The sequence below is a fragment of the Tachypleus tridentatus genome, chromosome 10 (genome assembly GCF_004210375.1).
Source record: "Tachypleus tridentatus isolate NWPU-2018 chromosome 10, ASM421037v1, whole genome shotgun sequence".
Taxonomy (NCBI): Eukaryota; Metazoa; Arthropoda; class Merostomata; order Xiphosura; family Limulidae; genus Tachypleus; species Tachypleus tridentatus.
In genome coordinates, this window is record NC_134834.1 from 129,477,274 (window position 1) to 129,497,831 (window position 20,558).

Genomic DNA, 20,558 nt, shown 5'->3' on the forward strand with positions numbered 1-20,558 from the left:
TAAATTAGGGATGGCTAGCGCCAACTCTTGGGCTACTCTTTTACCAACGAATAGTGGGATTGATCGTAACTTTATAACGCCCCTACGGCTGAAAAGGCGAGCATGTTTGGTGCGACGGGGATTCGTACTCGCGACCCTCAGATTACGAGTCGCACGCCTTAACCCACTTGGCCATGCCAGGCCTTATTGTTCTGTATACATGTCTTTTTCAATTTATTACCCGCCGAGAGGTTGGCCCGGAACAAAATGTTTCGCGGAACCAAATCAGCAATGACGGATAGATTGTTTATATATATAACCACCCAATATTGCTAAGACATTACCTTTTTTAACGGACATCAGTTTTCTCCTGTGAAAGAAAACAAGTGCACCCGTCGCACAGACAAAAGTGTTATATTTTCTTTATTGTTTTGCACGAGTTATTATTTTCATTATATGATGTGTATAATAATTCTACTGTAGAATGACTTAATGACAGAATATATATTTATATGCAAAAGAATTCAGTACTTGGAAAGTGTGGGAACCACTGGTGTACTTCTATCTCATGAACAGTCGTTAATAGTTCTTCAGTTTCTGCAATCCGGCGTAATTCATCCTGTGCGATCGCTCATGTGGGTGTTTTGCGCGAGCACGTTATTTTCTTCTGTTATTAAAAGGTGGAATAAAAAAATTAATTTGCGCGCTATATCATCATCATCATTCACCACTTGATTTCATCAAGGAACATAGGGCCGCAATCGCTTGCGGATTCTTCAACAGGTATTTAAGTGAGTAGGTTGTTAGCCCACTGCACCGAGCCGTCCCTAATTTAGTAGTGTAAGACTAGAGGGAAGGTAGCTAGTCATCACCACCCACCGCCAACTCTTGGGCTACTCTTTTACCAACGAATAGTGGGTTTGACCGTCACATTATAACGTCCCCACGGCTGGGAGGGCGAGTATGTTTGGCGCGACGCGGGCGCGAACCCGCGACCCTCGGACTACGACTCGCACGCCTTACGCGCTTGGCCATGCCGGGCCAAGCGCGCTATATAATCAGCCATTTTAAAGAGACTAGAATATCATTTTCGAAATCCCAAGGTTATTCACTGAATTATTAAATTGTTTAAAACCATTGCATTGTTTGAACATCAAAACTACAGCACGGAAAATAGATTCATTACCTACAGGGAGAACAGTGAAAAACGTTCAATTATCAATGGAATTTTGGAGTTAGTTAATAAATAATTTCGAAAAATCAAATTAAGACATTACAGTTCAGGCTCATATATGTTAACATGACAAATTTTCAGTAATATTTGCTTTGTAATATCAAGAAATCAATGTGTTATATAAATACAACACAATAGAAGAAACTAACGTGTATCGACATATGTAAGGCATAACTATTTAGAATTACTTCTTACAGATAAACAGTAAGTTTATTTTGTTAAATATATACACCAAGCTCAACACAATAAAACTGAATATAAAGTGAATGATACTTTTAGTTTCAAAACTATAAAGAAAATGGTCTACAGTGTGTTCCTTTAACTATTTTAGGATTCTTACGTGTTAGAACAGGGTGGTTAATAAACGGAGAATAGAAGGCGTTTATATACATTAACCAATGGGCTACATATACAAACAATCCCTTTTACACTTAACTCATAATCGTTAAACTATATATACAAACAGCCTTTTAACACTAAACTGGTTTGTAGATGATTTCATCTTCCTTGTAAACCGTTTTCTCAGTAGTCTAATAAGAGAGAATTACACCCAGAAAGCTCATAAAGTGAAATCTAGAGTTTCACACGGAGATACATCGAGAAAGTTAAACCTATATATTTTCGCACAGACAAATTAACCGGAGTGGTGGTAGTACAGATCCTTTGCGTTTCAGATCACATAACATATTACCATATGCCTTATTTGGAAAACAATAAACTGCTCTGTCAGATTAACATTATTTTATAAGTTTTGTTTCAGAGTATACCTATGATATTAAAAGTTTTAACCATATTTTAATTGTTTTGTAGAGTTATACACAGAAAGTTAAATCAAGATAGTTTCATATTAAAAATAAATCTAGAGAGTTGTACCAGCTAGTCTAATGGTTTCATTGCTCTTCTCATTTCCGGCGTTTATTGCCGTAAGATAGATTACGAAAAGATAAATTTAATATAGAGATGAAACATATGTAAATGAGTAAAATCTATATGAAGATGTATTCTTCTAGTGGAAAGTTTCAAAGTTATAGATAGGATGGTTTCAAAATGTTATCTTGTAGCGACATCTTTTGGTACTTACTTGAAACACCTTTAACATCATGTTCTGAGCTCATAAAATGGCGTCCCCAAGGATGATTTTTTTTTTTTTTAAATGATCTAAATATTAAGAGGTTTATATCCCTAGTAATGTTTGTAGTTCTCCATGATTACATGTTGTAATAATTTTTCAACATCTTTGGTTTGTCAAAATTCGACTGCAGTTACTGGTTCTTATTATAAAAGAGGATTATTTACAACAACTCGTGGCTAACTTAGAGACTATTTTTAAGTATAAATATATTTTTAGCGTTTTTATATTTAGGTCATTTTTATCACTCTTAATCAGTTTAATAAATCAACTTAATTTCAGTGCACTTGCTGTCTTTTATTTTCATACAGTAAATTTAACTGCTAGCATTATTTGAATATTTTATATAGCTTGAAAACGCGCTATATATTCAACATCTTTGTATTTTTACCATTTTATCATTAGCGTTTCATATAAAGGAACTAAAAACTGTTTGAAGTTGCTTAGACTATCATGGCTCTAAGCTAATTAATTAACAGCCTGGTATTGGAACTGAGTTTATTTAGCGTCCAACCATTTCGAAAGACAACTGGGAAGTATGAACGATACTTGGAGTAAAACATTAAATACAAAAAATGGTCATTTACTGTGTGCTTTGGATGAACAGTCCTGCATAACAGATTACCATATGCCTTACTTGGGAAACAATAAACTGCTCTGGAATATTAACATTATTTTATAAGGTTTTTTTTCATACTATAGCTATGATATTAAAAGTTATAACCATATTTTAATTGTTTTGTGAAGTGTATTACTCCTTGAGAGTTCCACACAGAAAGTTAAATCTAGATAGTTACAACCGGAAAGCTTAAACCTGGAGAGGTCTACATAAAAATATAAACTTTGAGTGTTACACCAGTAAGGTTAAACCTAGATTGTTACACCAAGAATCTTAAACCTTCAGAGTTATACCTGGAAGTTAAACCTAGATAGTTCCGCACAGAAATTTAAACCTTCAAAGTTACATCCAGAAAATTAAACTTAAAAAGTTGTACACAGAAAGCTAAACCTAGAGGGTCACACACAGAACGGCCCGGCATGGCCAGGTGGTTAAATCACTCGACTCGTAATAATGTTACAGTCACTCCCATTATTCGTTGGTGAAACAGTAGCCCAAGAGTTGGCAGTGGGTGGTGTAGGGACGGCTAGTACAGCTCGTGTAGCTTTGCACGAATTTCAAAATAAACCAAACAAACCAATACACACAGAAAGATAGATCAAGAGAGTTTCATACAAGAAATTAAACCTAGAGAGCTACACCAATAAAGTCAAACCTAGAGTTACACCCAGAAAACTAAACTAAAACAGTTCCACACAGAAAATGAAACCTAGAGAGTTTTACCCAGAAAGCTAACCCTAGAGAATTACATTATTCAAACCAGTTGTATTAGTATAGAGAATATGTTTTACAATTCAATAATCCATTTAAAGATGATGAAACTAATCTTTAGTATATTTCACATATCAAAAGATAGCAATGAATAATCTGAGTATTATACAATTTTACTCAAACTTAATAGTTTTTAACATGTTAACTACTGTTTCTCATTTTTATACTTAAAACTGGCACAAATAATTTACTAAATGTAAACAGCAAGTATAAAACTAGTATAACATAGCTATCAAGCAGACTATCGTAGCAGATCTAATATCCATATACTTATGCTTAAAATTTGGTTAACGTATGAATAACTTCCCTAGAGTGTTTAACATATGCAGCAGTGAGAAAACGAAATTATTTTCTTATTATGATATTTTTTTATACAGCCAACAACCTGAGTAAAACGTTGCCCAATGCTTCATCAGACTCTAACTTGTCCAGGTTTCGGTCTTATCAACAGCGTTCACGATCTCCATCTTTGAACAACATGATTGTAGAAAATAACACCAAGTCAAGAGAAAATAACCACTCTTCTACAAGGTCCAAGCTTCTTAGGGAAATGCAGGCTCACAACAAGCATAACGTTGGAGAAAAAGTGGCTCAGGTATGTGCTAGTTTAAAGTTTTAAGGTTGCTAGCATGCTTGTGTATTAGTACAAACACATCGAACCTAGACCGTGGTGTGTATATTGATAATCAAAATTTGTCTCTTCCTTAATGGTATATAATGCTTTTTAATGACAATAGCTGTTGATGCAATTACTTCTGGGTGTTCCTAAGCTTTAATTTATTTTTAATTTCGCATAAGGATACTCGAGATATGTTTGCATTTGTTGTTCCTAATATTAAAATGATATACAAGAGGGAAAGCAACTAGTCAACACCACCCATTGCTTACTCCTGGATTACTTTTGACCAGCGAATAGAGAGACTCAATGACGCATTATAACCTTCCAAAGCTGAAAAGGTGAGCATGTTCGGAGATGAGTTTTCATTTTTCGACTCACAAAGCAAATCAAGCTTCCTAATCATTATGTCGAGCCTTGACACAGGTTACTTCTTTGCTTAGCAGCTTTCTGGTGTCACTATTTCTTCTTTTGTGGAATTTTCCTGATGATGCAAGTTACTTTTCATATCACTGGAAATCAGCTGGTGGTAATACTGCTTTTTATACTACTGGAGATCTTCTGGTGGTAGTACTACTTTCAGTATCACTGGAGGTATCCTGATGATGAATGTTACTATCTATACCACTTCAAATCTCCTGTTGGTATATCTATTTTTTGTGCCACAGGGAATCTCCTATTAGTGAATGTTTCTTTCTTTACCACTGAAATGGTGGTAATACTGTTTTCCATAGGATTGGAGTTCTCTTTTTTGGTGAAAACTGCTGTATATTCTAATGTAAATCTCCTGATGATGAAAACTGCCCTCTATACAACTAAATAATGTTCAAAAGTCAGATAAAAGACTCAAATAGAATTTAAAAACTAATAGCTTGTGAAAAGTCAAAAACACAATCAATTGGGCAGTGTCACTATCATCAGGAGTAAACCTGTTAAAAAGACATGATTAAAATAGTGCTGCTACTTGCAGTCTTAGCGACGACAAGACAATAAACCATAGGCTATTGTGACTTGAGTGTTACAAAATGTGGCACATTGGTGGCTCAGACCTTATAAAAAGAAATATTATGGGTTAAAAACTGTGACAAATACATAAACTAGCCAGGACAACTTCCTCTTTCTGATCCTTTCTGAAATACGACGGCCAAAGACCAACATAAGATTTAATCTGAAAAAGTTTGTGATTACATTTCTTACTCCAAGTCGAATGCCAACTGGTGCGAACCCAGATCTTGAGTATTGATGGGGCACACATGGCCACGACGAACTTAGCTGCGGCGTCAGCGAGCTAGTTCCCACGAATACTGAAATGGCAGGTATTCAAAAACTGGATATTAATGGGAGATGAAGAAAAATGGGCAAGTCGTTGCCGAATATCGACGAGAACAGGGTGAGAACTAGTGTGAAGCTATTCTAGAGCCAGTTTAAATAGTACAATCAGAGGACTGCATGGTTTATACATGATCCAGGACGAGAGAAATGACATACAACTCAGCAGTGAATACAGAAACTATAGAGGGATCGTTTAAGCAATCACATAGGCACAACAAACAATGGCAGAGCCCACAAATTCACCTAATTTGGAACCATCCACATAAACAGAAATAGAAGAATGGTTCAAAAGATGTTCAACAAAAAGAAGGTGGTATTAATACTTCCAGTCAAGATTATCTGCCTTCTTCATGTGACTCAAAGAAAAGTTAAGTGTGTAGTTGGTAATAAGCCATGGTGTGATGGGCTAATCAGTGGAGACAGCAACATTTCAGCCAGATGCACCTGGATACGAAGGCTAAAACAAAGAATGACAGACCATCTATTTTAAAAGAGCATAGCCCTCTGAAGAAGGAAAATACAACTTTAGGTGGGAAGCTGTGGGATTGAAGTTTAGTAGCATACTATGAAGCTGCAAATAGTGTAGTTTAAGAAAAGGTTCACGGAACTCGGTGTACAATAATATGGATTGCAGAAGTGCGGGAATGAAGCCACAGAAAGTAAATGAGGTCCAGCACCTTCAAGACGGGAGTCCTGGCAGAATCATATACCAGATACTCATAGTTCAGTTTGGATCAAATGACACAACAGATCTTGAGCATGCAACATTCATTCATTCTTCAAGAGGCAGAGGATGTTTAGTGCAGTAGTACATATGACACGTAGCTGCTGTGTTTGAGGAATGAAAGTGAGTTTATGATCAAAGATAAGTTCTAAAAACTTTGCCTCAGGGACCACAGAAAGAGCAACATCACTGAGAAATATATTTAAATTGGGGTGTAGACCCCATTGGTGGAAAGAATGCATGCAAACGGTTTTGGAAAAGAAGGTAAAATCTTCTGCTGTGGCCCACATCAACAAGTAATTGAGGGCAGTGTGAAGATGCCTCTCAGTAAACCTCATGCTCGATGACTGACAGGAGATGTGGAAATCGATATAGCGCTGGTTTGCAACAGTAGGAGAAAGTTGTGTAATGATAGCATTAATCTTGATACTGAGAAATGTGACATTCAAGACACATTTCTGAGGGACTCCAAGTTTCTGTGCGAAAGAATGGGAAAGTGTTGAACTCACGTGGGCTTGGCTGCACAACCCATATGAATAGTGGTCCCGAAAATGCCACACCTCCATTAGTGTCATACGCCTTCTCAAAATCGAAGACAAAAACAAGATGTCCTCTCTTGAGGAAGGCTTTTCTGGTTGACGTTTCAAGTCAAATTAGGTGGTCTACGAAACCCACTTTGGATGGGCAAGAGGAGTTTGCTTGATTAAAGGAACCAAACAAGGCGAGAATCAACTATCCCTCTAAGACCTTACAGAGACAGCTAATCAAAGCAATTGGACAATAATTAGGAAGAATCTTTCAGTCATTTCCAGATGTAGAAAAAAGTAGCCCTGTGACAAGCATCTGGAAAAACCTTTTCCTGCCAGATCCAGTTAAAACAATCAGAAGAAGACCAGGAGAAGCAAGAGAGATAGTGCATCATCTCGTAGTGAACATCATCAGGCCTGACAGATGTACTGCCAGACCAATGAAGAGCAAGCTCAAGTTCCATCAGTGTAAAGGAAACGATTATAGTCGTAGAGATAATCAGCCAGAAATGAAATACGTGATTGTTCTTTTAGCCGTGTGTTATTCACGGTTTTACCTCTAACGCTGGACAGTGTCATTGGCAATGGTGACACTGTCCACCTTACCTGTGTTTTTAATTTAAGGACCATTGGCCTTTTAAATTCTGTTTAAGGTTTTACTTGCTTAAGGAAATTTCTTTAGTTTTATCTTAATTAATTTTTACTGTTTACAATGATTTTACTTTTACGTTCTTTTACCGGCCCAGATAGCCTAGTTGGTTTGCGCCAATAAATACCAATCAACCAATATAGCTGCATCCCACTTTTAGGCCTTAAACGCGACCTTGGGAGCAGATTTTCATTGTATAGTGGAGGATTTTTGGAAAATTTTGCACAGTGTATTGTCTAAGGCTGATCCAATCTCACTTTTCCGGAGATTGCTGCATTATAATAGAAATTGCGATGTGCGGAGTAATAATTGTGGTCACCAGATTGAATACAGTCGACGATGTTGGAAGTAGTGGGTAATTATAAAGAAAAATCTCATATTTAAACATACGTTTTGAAAACAAACCAACAACATTTGACCCACATAAACAGAATTTCACCAGAAGTACACTGAAAATCATAAGCTTTATTAAGATATGGTTAATCACGGACAAGCCTTATCGATGCTTTCCATCTTGTAAACTTTGTAAGTATAATAAAAAAATTAAATTTTACAAAGACAAGTTGGGATCGATACATACCTAACCCAAACAGCGATAGTAATCTAGAAAATTTCAATGCTACAAAAATTATTGAAACATGAAATCACAACAACAAAAACTGAGTTATTTAAAATTTAAAAACTTTATCCTTACTTCAGCAAATCACTGTATTTATGCTCTCCTGAGTTAAAGTAAGGAATTTTTTTTAATTTCAAGTGATTCAGAGTTTATGTTTTTTGACTTTCTTGTTTCAATACTTTTCGTGCATTAAAATATTCTTTATTACATGTTAAATGTTCTTTATTATTGTAATAAATTTTGTAATAAAGAACATTTTAATGCATGAAAAGTATTCAAACAAGAAAGTCAAAAAACATAAACTCTGAATTACTTGAATGTTAAAAAAAATATCCTTACTAGCAAGTAGCTAACTAGGTTATGTATACATGGGTCCCTACTTGTCTTTATAAAATGTAAACATTTTTATTATACTTGTTTGTTTCCTCCTTATGAACTAAATTGTTGTGCGCCAGGAATACCAAGCGTGGAATACGCCTATACCAGATTTGATTTTATTAGGATCTTTAAAAATTACTCTTAAATTAATTATTTCACAAAATAGAGAATTATTTGTTTTATGCAGTACATTGCAAAGGTGTTAGGATAAAGTTAAAGATTAGATTTCGGGCTATTTTAAAAGAACAGTGGAAAGTAAATCACAGGTGAAACATAAAATATTTATTAATTTTCTATATAGTGCAACACAAACTTAGTTGAAGTGCTTATTTTGTGTTTCTCTCTTTCGCTTTAATAACTGTAGACAGTCTTTCAGGTATTTTTGCAAAATCAAAGTGTCATTTGAGATTTTACTGTAGATGTATCTAATACACCGTCACAAAGTTTCTTTGAAAATAACTTTTGATTTGTCAAGTTTTTTTATCTATCATATCCCAGATCTGCTCAATTGGGTTCAGATCGGGGCTTTTGGGGGACCATTGCGTCATTTAAATGATTTCAGCAGCTGCTTTCGTAGTCAAGCACTTTATGGATTTATGATAGTTTATGAGATGGAAGCTGAAGTTTAATAACGAATATGAAGACGGTTGAAAAAACAGAATATTTATTTACATGTTCGGACGTTTCTGTAATACGATTTTCAGAATTAGCTGATGATTGAATAAGTTATTCCGAAACGTTCAACCTGTAAATAAAATGGTTTACGTTTTGTCAACCATCTTCATTTTCATTCTTGAATTTCTGTATAGGTTGGATGAAGTTTTGTGGTAATTATCTTCAGTCCTTTACCAATAATACGCAAACCACTAGGTATACCATGATGGTACTTGCGCTGATGTATTATTCCATCTATAATGCTAATATATGCTATCGTTTCAGCAAACAAACACTCCCAAGCCATTACACTCTCTCTCCCATACTTCATGGTAGGTGCTACTCACTGAGAAAAAGTATCTTTCACCTTTCTTTCTCCGGACGTACAACGTACACTTTGAACTACAAACGTGGACCCATAACATCCTTTTGCATAATCAATAGTTTAGTTTTTGCTTTTTTTAGCAAATTTCAGTCTCTTGACAATATTTGGAGATTTAATGAAAGGATGTTTAACTGCTATACGACCGGATATTCCATTCTTGTCTAGTTTTTTTGATGCTGTAGATCTGGACACTCTTCTGTCACTTGGTACAAAGTTGTTTATTGAAATCAGTGACAGTTTTCCTTCCTTCTCAAAGGATGCATAAACGGAGATACTTAACTCGTGTTGACGAGAAACCCTCTTGAAGTAAAATATATCTTAGGACGGCTGGTAGGAGTATTAACACTTATTAATAAAGCATAGAACAACGTTTCGACCTTCTTAGGTCATCTTCAACCGCCCTGAGATACACGAAGATACTTAACGTCAGTATCATTGCGTTTAAGTGTTTTGACTCATCTTCATTTTCAAACTTATCAGTTTGGGGAGCATTTCAAGTCTATAACAATTTGTCGGGGAGTCCAACCAGCATAACGCAAAGATTTTATGCAAACTCTGCTCTAATGACATTTCTCTACATTTTCTGTCCCATGGGATGACAACAAAACTTAATATATGGTATTAAATACTATTTATATCAAGGTTTATCTGTGAAGTGCTATTAAATTGATTTCTTCTAGCTTCTTTGTATATATTTAAGTCACTGTATAGTATCATGACAGTTATTTCAGACCCTATATTTGATTAGTTTGTTGATACAAGTTTATTAGAATTCTAAAGAACGATAAGTATTCTCACCCAGGCTCATTCAGTTGTCAACAGGAATCAGTGAAGCATTACCACAGTGTTGAAATTTACATTATAGTAATTCTAGATTACTTTCATTATTTTATCTAACTTAAAGATATACTAATGATTTAATTAGCATCAATTTGATGCTAAGTTATGTGTAGTTACATAACTATGTAACACGAATTTTGTTCTTGGATAGTATGTGTTATTTCTTAATTGCTTAAGTTGTAAAAGTACAGAAAATGGCCATTATTCCCTTCAAACTTTGCTTTTGTGACCTGGATAATGAAATCTAGAAATTAACCTATTTTTTATGTAAAAACGGGCAAATTTGCACATTTTCATTTACACACGTTCTGAATAAAACAACATATGAATCAAGATTTACATGAATTTATACTAAAGTTATACGAAAATGAACAAAAGTGTTTAGAAGTGAGTAGTGTTTCGAGATTTGCGACTGTAATGTAAATCATTTTCATGTATCAGCCCCCGAATATGGTCTCCCATCATGTTTTTGTTATACGCTCCTAGGTCACAAAAGCAAAGTTAGAAGAGAAAATAAAGGTATTTTCCATTTACTTTAGGCATAAGCAATTGGAAAATAACACTTTCTGCCCAGGAACAAGAAAAGGTAAAAATTTTGTTACATTGTGTAATCATTTAATAAGTAATTATATCAATAATATTTATCCTACAGTGCTACAAGTAGAAAATACCTGTATATAAAATACTGAAATACATTATTTAGATTTAGCTATTAAGGTAATTAATAATTATTGTGATATTAATATTTATGACACAAGAAATAATTTTACATTTCAAATTTTTGGACTCCCTTCACCAAACAGTAATGTATCAAATAATGCTTTATAGAAAATTATATATTCACAGCAACTCGGGTATTGTAGAATTTGTCACAATGAAACTTTTTAAATTTCCAACAGTAATATATTATTGAACAAATTGATTTTCAATGCATTAGAATATAACTAATGAAATATTTAAGCTATTTTGTAATAAATGTAGAAAATGTGTATGTAAATTTAAAAATAGCAGTATAAATGAAATCGTCATAATGAAAATAAGCAATAATCCCTTATTTTTGTAGGGGAAATTGTATATTGTATACGTGTACTAATGTAATATACTTATATTACTATCACTATATAAGACCTGCTACTATGTAATTTTTGTAGAGCCTTAAGAATTTGATAAAAGTAGAAGGAAAAGAGCGATACTAATAATTTAGGTTAGGCTTGTGTAGTAATAACTTACCATCGTGCTATTTATGTCCAAACATCATTTTTGGCCTGTAATGCCAGCTTCAATGACAGTTTTACTGTCTCTCCCATTGATGTACACATTCCAATTATTTCTTCTTTATTTTTTTATATTTTATGTATTTATTTTTTACCAGCCCCCTTTTCAAATCTGATTGCAGACAGCTAAAGGTGGTAAAGATGTGGGATGGGCTAGATACCTCCATCTGTTATTCCTTTTTGATTCTGTGAGGTCTTCGAAATTGAAGTTAAATTGGATAGACGGTGTGCCCCAAGCCAATTTAAGTTTTACTTTCGCCAGTACCTCAAAAACCAGGGTATATTCCATAACAATCCACTTTATGGAGTATGCCTGGGTGGTATGTTTGTTTTATAGCTGCGATATTTCGTTTTTCGTATTTGTAAGTAATATTACAATTAATCATTTTTCATGTAAGGTTTGTATATACTGTTTTAACTTTATGCTATTCTTCCTTATAATGTAATTTTGTTTCTTTTGTTAACTATATACTAATATTTTATGGTAAAAATAAATAAATAATTGTGATTCCAGACGAAAGAGTTCTGTGAAAAAAAAAAAAAAAAGTGATAATGTTTTGTGTTTCGTAACGTGCCTGGGAAAGTCCCTTGCATACTTAGATGAAAATTAATCGAAATAGTGAAATTTTGATTCATTATATGAATACGTATTACGATCTAGGTGGTTTTATAAGTATAACAAGCTTTAGTTTTGCTGAACCAATACTGTGAACAAGTCATTGTTAATATTCAGACATTTTGAAGGTGATTTTTGAATGAGCGATTTTTATGCCGCCTTTTTATTCCATTACGATCTCTACTATTAAGTATTACCGTACTTAATGCTAATTACACGTTAGCTCCAGTTTTATCTGAGAATACCGCACATAGCTATAACAAAAATACTACGAAATGCTTAATATCTTATTCTTGTTTGTTTTGTATGTGTTCTGTTGTTATTGATGCACAGTGAACTAGAATAATTGATAAAGGAGATTTGTGTATGCTTCGATACTTCGGCTCGTCGTGGACTTGAGGTGGTGATAATCATGATAATCATGCAATACCTGGGTCATTTCTCAGTTAAAAATCTTTCTTCATACCTCACCATGATTATTTTTAATACTTATAATGAACAGCGTTTCCCTGAATCTTTATCACGAATATTTGTATTGCAAGATCAGTGATCTCTTGTTCACAAATAGTGATTATACTCTATATGTCATGCGCTGTACGTCACTAATTTTGGCGTAGTGCAACGGTTTCCAAACAGTCTTGGCAAGTTGCTTGCTAGTTTGGCGAAAGTTTCGAAACGCCTAACGAAGAATAATCAAGCAATTAAAAACAAACTCGTATTGTAGCAACAGTATAGAACAAATCCAGATAAGTGGAATAGGGCTCATTATTAATAAAAACATTGGAAACCACTTGCGTGGTATATATGTTCATGATAACGCATGAAAACGTATAGTTAATCTAGTTACCTTGTCAGGGTTTTTTAAATTGACCACATGGAAAACAAAATATTGAAAAATGACATACTTTTCTGTTGCAATATTTTTCACAATGAAAATTATATCATGCGGAGCCATTTTGTAAATCAATCTTAATTTACAGTGTCAGTGAACGGGCTACATATATATAAAGTAAAATCATTTCTATTAACAAATTGTACTTGTTTTAATGATTTAATCGAATTCGTATATTAGAATGTATTCCATTGGTTTACGAAAGAAACAATAGATGGCGCGCTAAAGAATTTCTAGATTTGAAGCAAAACTTTGTATTTGTAGATGAGTTTTACATTTTGTTGTTAAGGTATGTCCTGTATAAAATCTTGGCAGAGATTTATAACGTGTGTCATATGTACTTTTTAAGTAAATTTAGGGCAATAAAAACATTATTCACTGTTAGCATTTACCCTCTGTTTATTTTGATTTCTTAATAGGATAAACAAAGAACAACGATAAAAATCGTAACTTTTGTGATAAAAAATCATAATCACACTCTTTCAGTTATTAATATTTTGAAACAATGGGTGGAAAAATCTAATAATAACTGAAGCATAGGTCGTGTGGTTTTGTAAATCATTCTCTTTTCGTGTAGATTCATTATCTTCCAAGTTTTCCTTCCTCAAATAAAAACTTCTGATAGGAAAATACTGATTAATATAGTTTACAATAAATAAATAAGTAATTTAAAAACTTTTCGTTTTCTTTTTTCTTACATATTTCATTATTTATGTAGGTAAAGTATCGAAAATACATAATGATTATGACGGTTTTATGGTATCTGGTTTGTTTATTTCGTCTTTACCTCCATGAAACAAGCTAATATTTGGATATAGATGATTGTTTAATAAATCATAGCTGTCGGATAGTGATTACTGTTTCACAGTAATCGGGGATTTAGTTACTTAATCCCTTCATTCATATTTAATAATTAAACTATCCATAATATCCAAAACGCAGATATCGGTGGTTAAGTTCCTTAGCTATTCTTGTCATTCTGATATTAGTGATTAAGCTACTCGATAAAATCTTCATTATTCGAATATTAGTGGTTAAGTTCCTTAATATTCTCTGGGGATCTAATGTCAATTGTAAGTTATCTTAAACTTTATCTACTGTTTGAGACATTCTCATAAACATTTTTCTCAATGGTGAAGTATTTCAAGATTACTGGTACAATATTCAATATGTTCTATTCACAATGAAGTTAAATATTTTAACAAAAGTACTACTTTAAGTAATTTCCTGTTAAGTAAAGACTTTCGCCGATTCCTACCAATTTTATATCGGTGTAAACTATTTACAACACGCAGGTGAAAATAGGTATTCCTTTTGGTGTTTAAGTATCCAATGGATATTAACATGGGATGCGTAAAGGTAAAGTAGCTAAAATTATTCAAGCTAGATACCAGGTTCTAAAGTTTAGTTGTTGTTTTTTTTTATTTTGGAGAACACATAACGATAACAGTTTGCGTCTTTTAGAATATTGACAGTTTACAATTCGTAATTATTTATTTTTCATTTTAAAGCCTTAAGTTTAGCATGATATCTATGCTTAACAATTCTTTAGTGTTTTTATTTTGTAAGTGTTAACTCCAAATGATTGGAATTAATACCTTTTCCTTCATGCTCTGCAGTGGAGCATGCTTCTGAAAGACATGACTTGTACTATTCCAGATAGCAGACTCTGGTTGAGTCGAAGTTTGTTCATGATCCCGTTTGTCATAAGTTGTTTTCCCAATGCTCCAGTGACGTTTGTCAACGAAATTAAAAATACCTAATTAAAATATCAGTTTATTAATTAACATTAGATAAACAGTTATGCTATAGGGTGTAGATCCATGGATGTAAATAGTTTTATGAAAAATGTCTTTTTCTTTTTATCGTTATTGTTAAAATGTTTTCAAATGACACACAGTTATAAAAATAACAAATCTTAGAAAAATGATTGTTGGAGCTTAAAATATAAGAAATAATAAGGCCATTAATTTAAACCTCTCAACTGTTCTAGCATGTAATTAATCAACTCTTCCAAGTTACAGTTTGTAGTAGAGATCACTGTTCTCGCCACTTCAAAGTATTTGTTAATAAAGTTGCATGTGACAGCTTTTAACCTAAAATTCTTACTGCTACAAATCGAGTACAATTTTTATGCTTTTTCAGAAAAAAACATTCTATCGCTCATAAGTCAATGTTTAATTAATGGTTTCAGTTTCTTTATCACCATTCTCTTTTATTCCCATATCTTATTCGTTGCTGAAATTACATATTACAGCAAATTTCTTTTCATCAGCAGTTTAGTCGTCATATTTCTGGTCAAGATGCTTGTGGATAATAGAGGAATTACCGGCACTGGGCTTCAGGTATTTTTTATACACTGCTCTAAACGTAGTGTGGCTGACCCATATCTGGCTCGCATAGAGAGCAGAGCAATAAACAGTGTAGGAACGTTGGATTTTAATTCCGTCCTTTATATTTTAAAAGTTCTCACCCCTCAGCAATGTGATTTGTAAGGCTATACACACTGAAATTGTTGGATAATTTAGTTTTAAAATATTTTAATTTTTACAACAAAATTGTATTTTTAATAAATAGAAGATTGGCATAAAATAACATTTCGAACAGATCGTAACTTACTTTAAAAGTGACGTAAACTCCATTTAAAAAATAAACGTTTTAAAATGTTCCTAAGTCATGAGAGAATTTTTTTCTAACTACACATTTTTACAACTTCTGTTTCTGTATGAAACTAATGAGAGTTACTGACAATATAATAAATTCTATAAATTAAGATATCAACATGTCAATAAAACTCTCAAAATGATGACTGTACTGCACAAATGATCTGCATACTTAGTGGTATTTAAATAGGACGCAAATATGAGTTATTTAAGGCTTGGACTATAAACTAAACACACGGTTGTTTGTTTAGATACATTAAAAATGAAATCACGTTTCTTTCCTTAAAGAAAACGAAGGTATCATTCACCCACAATTATGGGGTGGAATCGAAGAGTCTGACACTAATGAATTACCGACAAGAAGAGACGCACAACTAAAGGGTGGTTAAATTATTCTGATATAATAAAACCCTTTAGAGAACGACAGAGCAGGCCAAGTCCGTACTCTGACTACCTCAGTTAGAGGTATGTACTATCATGTTGGAAATATAATAATTATATATCCACCTTTCATACTACTACGTACTTTGTTTTCACCAGTGCATACGCTAATTGGTTCGAAATTTGTTACACATGTAATTCGAAAATAAACACCAAATGCAATACAAGTTTGTTTTAATTTTGAATTTTCGGTTAAGAACAATTATAGAGAGATAGATATAGAGTCCAATTATTTTTTTATGAGGTTAGGAAGTACCTTTTGTAGCTACGCCACTGTCCAAGAAAGCTGTGGTACCTGACAGGTATAAAACTCTCTGGACAATTATTTAACGATTTTTTTTTCAAAATAACATAATAAAAAAACGTATGAAAGACTAATTTGTGGCCATACTAACACCATCTATTTGATCATACTCCTATTAAACTTATTATATTAAATTTTAGTGGCAAAATTTAATAGCTGAGTAAAATCAGATTTTGCTAAACCTTTTACAATTGCATAATTAAAAAACAACAATAAACCTTTGTTAATTGAATTGTCTTGTGTAAATTAATGTTAGTTTACAGGGCAGCACTCAATACCAAAGCTTGCACAATAAACTTGTTCATAAAATCTTAAAATTATCAGTTATTCTTAACTATATATTCATTATTTCAAAATATTCTAACGGAAATTCTTCAAAGCCTGCTAGTTCCTGGTTATAAGTGCCTACAGTGGAAACTACCAACCTGATGTGACAAATATTTTTATGAAGTTTTGGTAAACTATACAAAATACCACAGTGATATACTTTAATGAAATTATTATTCTTTAATTTTTACAAGTATATGTTACTGACTCCTACCCATTCTTCCTTTTGTAGGATCAAAATTCAATTTCTAAATCGGCTCTGTGGTACAGCTCTTGATTTCGGAGCTGACGAGCTATGCTGGAATCGCTGTGATAATATAAATTTTCCCTGTGCTGAGGTTGTGATGCCTCACAATAAATATACAATAAAATTCCACTATCCATCATCACAAAGGAATCTTTCAAGAAAATTTGCACGAAATGCAACACAGAAAACATTTGTTAAAATCTTATTTACATTTCATCAAATGGATCATTCCACAGGTGTTTAGAAAACCATATAATTAATATACTGAAAGTTGGAATTATGTTGGCTATAGTGTTTCAGCCAATGTTTGGCAACATCTACTTACTTTTTGGGAACTTGAGAGGTATACAATAGAAACGTGGTCCGACATGGCCAGGTGGTTAGAGCGCTCGACTCGTAATTCGGGAGTCGCAAGTTTGAATCCCCGTCACACCAAACATGATCGCCTCTTCAGTCGTGGGGGCGTTATAATGTTACGATCAGTCCTTTACTATTCGTTGGTAAAAGAGTAGCCCACGAGTTGGCGATGGGTGGTGACGACTAGCTGCCTTCTCTCTAATCCTGCACTGCTAAATTAGAGATGGCTGGCGCAAAAAGTCCTCGCGTAGCTTTATGCGAAATTATTAAAAACACAAATAAACAAAACAAACAAACGTTTTTCATCCATCGAGTCTTATTGGGGGTCAAAAGTGTAAAGAATATATAGAATCAACAATGACTCTGTACAGCACTCGAGCTATCTAAAGTTAGCGAAGGGAACTCATGAATTCCACTTATTAATGTATGTTCTTACAATCAGGCACTTGATAATCGTAGACTCCTTTTTCTTTGTCTATTTCTGATAACAAAAAAGAACGGCATTTCCTTCTTTTCCCTCTGAATTCAACCACTGACTCTATGCAAGATTAATAGTAAGTATTTATTTGGGTAATTCGTAGACCTTCAGACAAAAATATAAAGATGTATCCCATAAACAAAATACTATTAGTTACAGGCAATATTTAAATTTACCAACAGCAGTATGAACCAAAATTAATAATTTGTTGTTTGTTTCAAACTTCGATTTAAACGCATACGTAATGATGTGTCTAATTTTGCAATTTGTACCTTAACCGCCCCCCGCTAGTACAGCGGTATATCTCCGGATTTACAACGCTAAAATCAGGGGTTCGATTCCCCTCGGTGGGCTGAGCAGATAGCCCGATGTGGCTTTGCTATAAGAAAAACACAAAAACACAGTACCTTAACCACTAAAAATGCAATGAGCATTTATAACAATAGCATAAATATTTCTCAAAGCTGAAACGCATAAATTAAGCTCAGTTCGCTACTGATTTCAAATGATTATCTGCGGTAGTTATCGCTGCATGGGTTGTTTAGAAACTCGTAGCTATACACCTCTTAGTACAGTAGACGTTTCAAGTAGGTGTTGGCGGTACACAAGTGTGCAAACAACAAATAGTGTAACAGATCTGCAGTGGCATCACTTTGGTATTTGTAACGTGATTTATCACTTTCCGTCGTATTATTGGTTGTATGCTCCATAAAGTTGCGTTTTTACTTCTTTTTACATTTTATGGTTCCCCGTGAATAGGGCAATCGCTGATCTTACTACAATTTCAGGAATTTCCTTCTCCCAGGTTAAAATAGTCCTATATTTCAAAATATTGTAAAAACTTCAAGAAACACAAATATTTTTACCTCAGCAACAAACTAAGACTAATTAAATTAGTTTCACAAATACTGTGCATTTGTGAATTGACCGCTAGGATCTGTGAGCATGTAAATACAGTATTTTTTATATATTTGATAATTTTAAAACATATTACTCATAAAACCGAGTTCACTTCATTTAACATAAGAAATTTTGGCTGAAACTAGAAGTTTGGTTCTAAATTACAAGCACATAATAACATAGTAAAGTTGTGTATTATCGTGCGAAATGTAATGGTTTATAACGCCCTAAGATGAAGTGATGTTACATCATAGTGAGACAGATAATATTTTTATCATAACGTTTTCTATTTCTAATTTCCTTCGAGCAGAAGACTGTTAAGCCATAGTGTCCAGAGAATAAATCGCTTCGACACTGATTAGCTTGATAAATCATTCAAATTATAAACAACACAATTTTGAACGAGTTAATAAACAGTAAATAAAAAATATTTGTAAAATACACAAATAAAAGAAATGGTTTTTGTAAACCAAAGAACAAAACAAAAAATAATAGTAAATCGTGTTTAGACCATGTAACAAAGAAACAGCGAATAAACTGGTTGTAAATGAACAGCACAACAACTAAACTCGCTTTACACAGAGACACAGTGAATAAACTGCTTGTAATCATAAGAATAACAACAATTAATAAGTCGTATGTGAACCAAACAACAAAGAAACGGTGAATACGTTGCTTTTTAATGAACAGCAAAACAAGAACAAAAATTAATAAATCACTTGTAAATCACACATTAACCGAACAGTGAATACAGTTCTGTATTATGCATGTTATTATTAATGTGATTAGCTTTTAAACTTTGGCGTTATTAGTAAGTAAAAACACGTTTCATGAGTTAAGGTTATAACTAAGACAACATCTTTATTTCCTTTAAATTCATTCTTCCTAATAATTAAATTTTTCACATCCTTGACAAATACCTTGAGGAATAGAGCTAAGATTTACAAGAACTCAATAACTTGAAGAATGAAATTACTTTTTAATAAAACTGTTAAAAAAAGCGTCAAACTGGTATGTAATCAGTCCTTGTTGGGACGGCGATAAGTTTATGTATTTACAGCGCTATAATCCAAGGTTAGATTCCCGTGGTGTACACATTCCCGCGGTGAATGTGACTTTGCTATAACGCCCATAGTATTTAATCACTTTTTTACTTGCCCAAATTGTAATATGAGGGAATGATTTTCTAGATGCCGCTCAGAATGTGTATTCACGTGATAAATCAAATAAATATGCAATTGTTATAGCTCTGTAGCAGAGTGTGCCTAATAACTAATTTCCATTCTGTTGTTTAGCCATTTTTAGATGTTTTATTTTGACTTGAAAGACACTAACCAAGATTTTTTGAATTTCGCGCAAAGCTACACGAGGGCCATTCATAATAGTAGTGTAAGACTAGAGGAAAGGCAGCTAGTCATCACCACCAACCTTCAACTCTTGGGTTACTCTTTTACCAACGAATAGTGGGATTGACCGTTACTTTATAACGCCCCTCCGGCTGTAAGGGCGAGCACGTTTGGTCCGACGGGGATTCGACCCCGCGACCCTCAGATTACGATTCGAGCGCCTTAACCACCTGGTTATGTCGGGCTTTTACCAGGAT

At 33.5% G+C, this 20,558-nt stretch overlaps 1 protein-coding gene across 1 annotated transcript in view; it reads left to right on the forward strand.

Annotated features, from left to right (window-relative positions):
• Positions 1 to 20,558, forward strand: part of LOC143230298 (voltage-gated inwardly rectifying potassium channel KCNH6-like) — a 188,449-nt gene that overhangs the window by 66,672 nt on the left and 101,219 nt on the right. Inside the window, exon 5 of the mRNA XM_076463564.1 lies at positions 4,110 to 4,327. Coding sequence (XP_076319679.1) covers positions 4,110 to 4,327 — 218 coding nt within the window. The remainder of the gene's footprint in view (positions 1 to 4,109; positions 4,328 to 20,558) is intronic.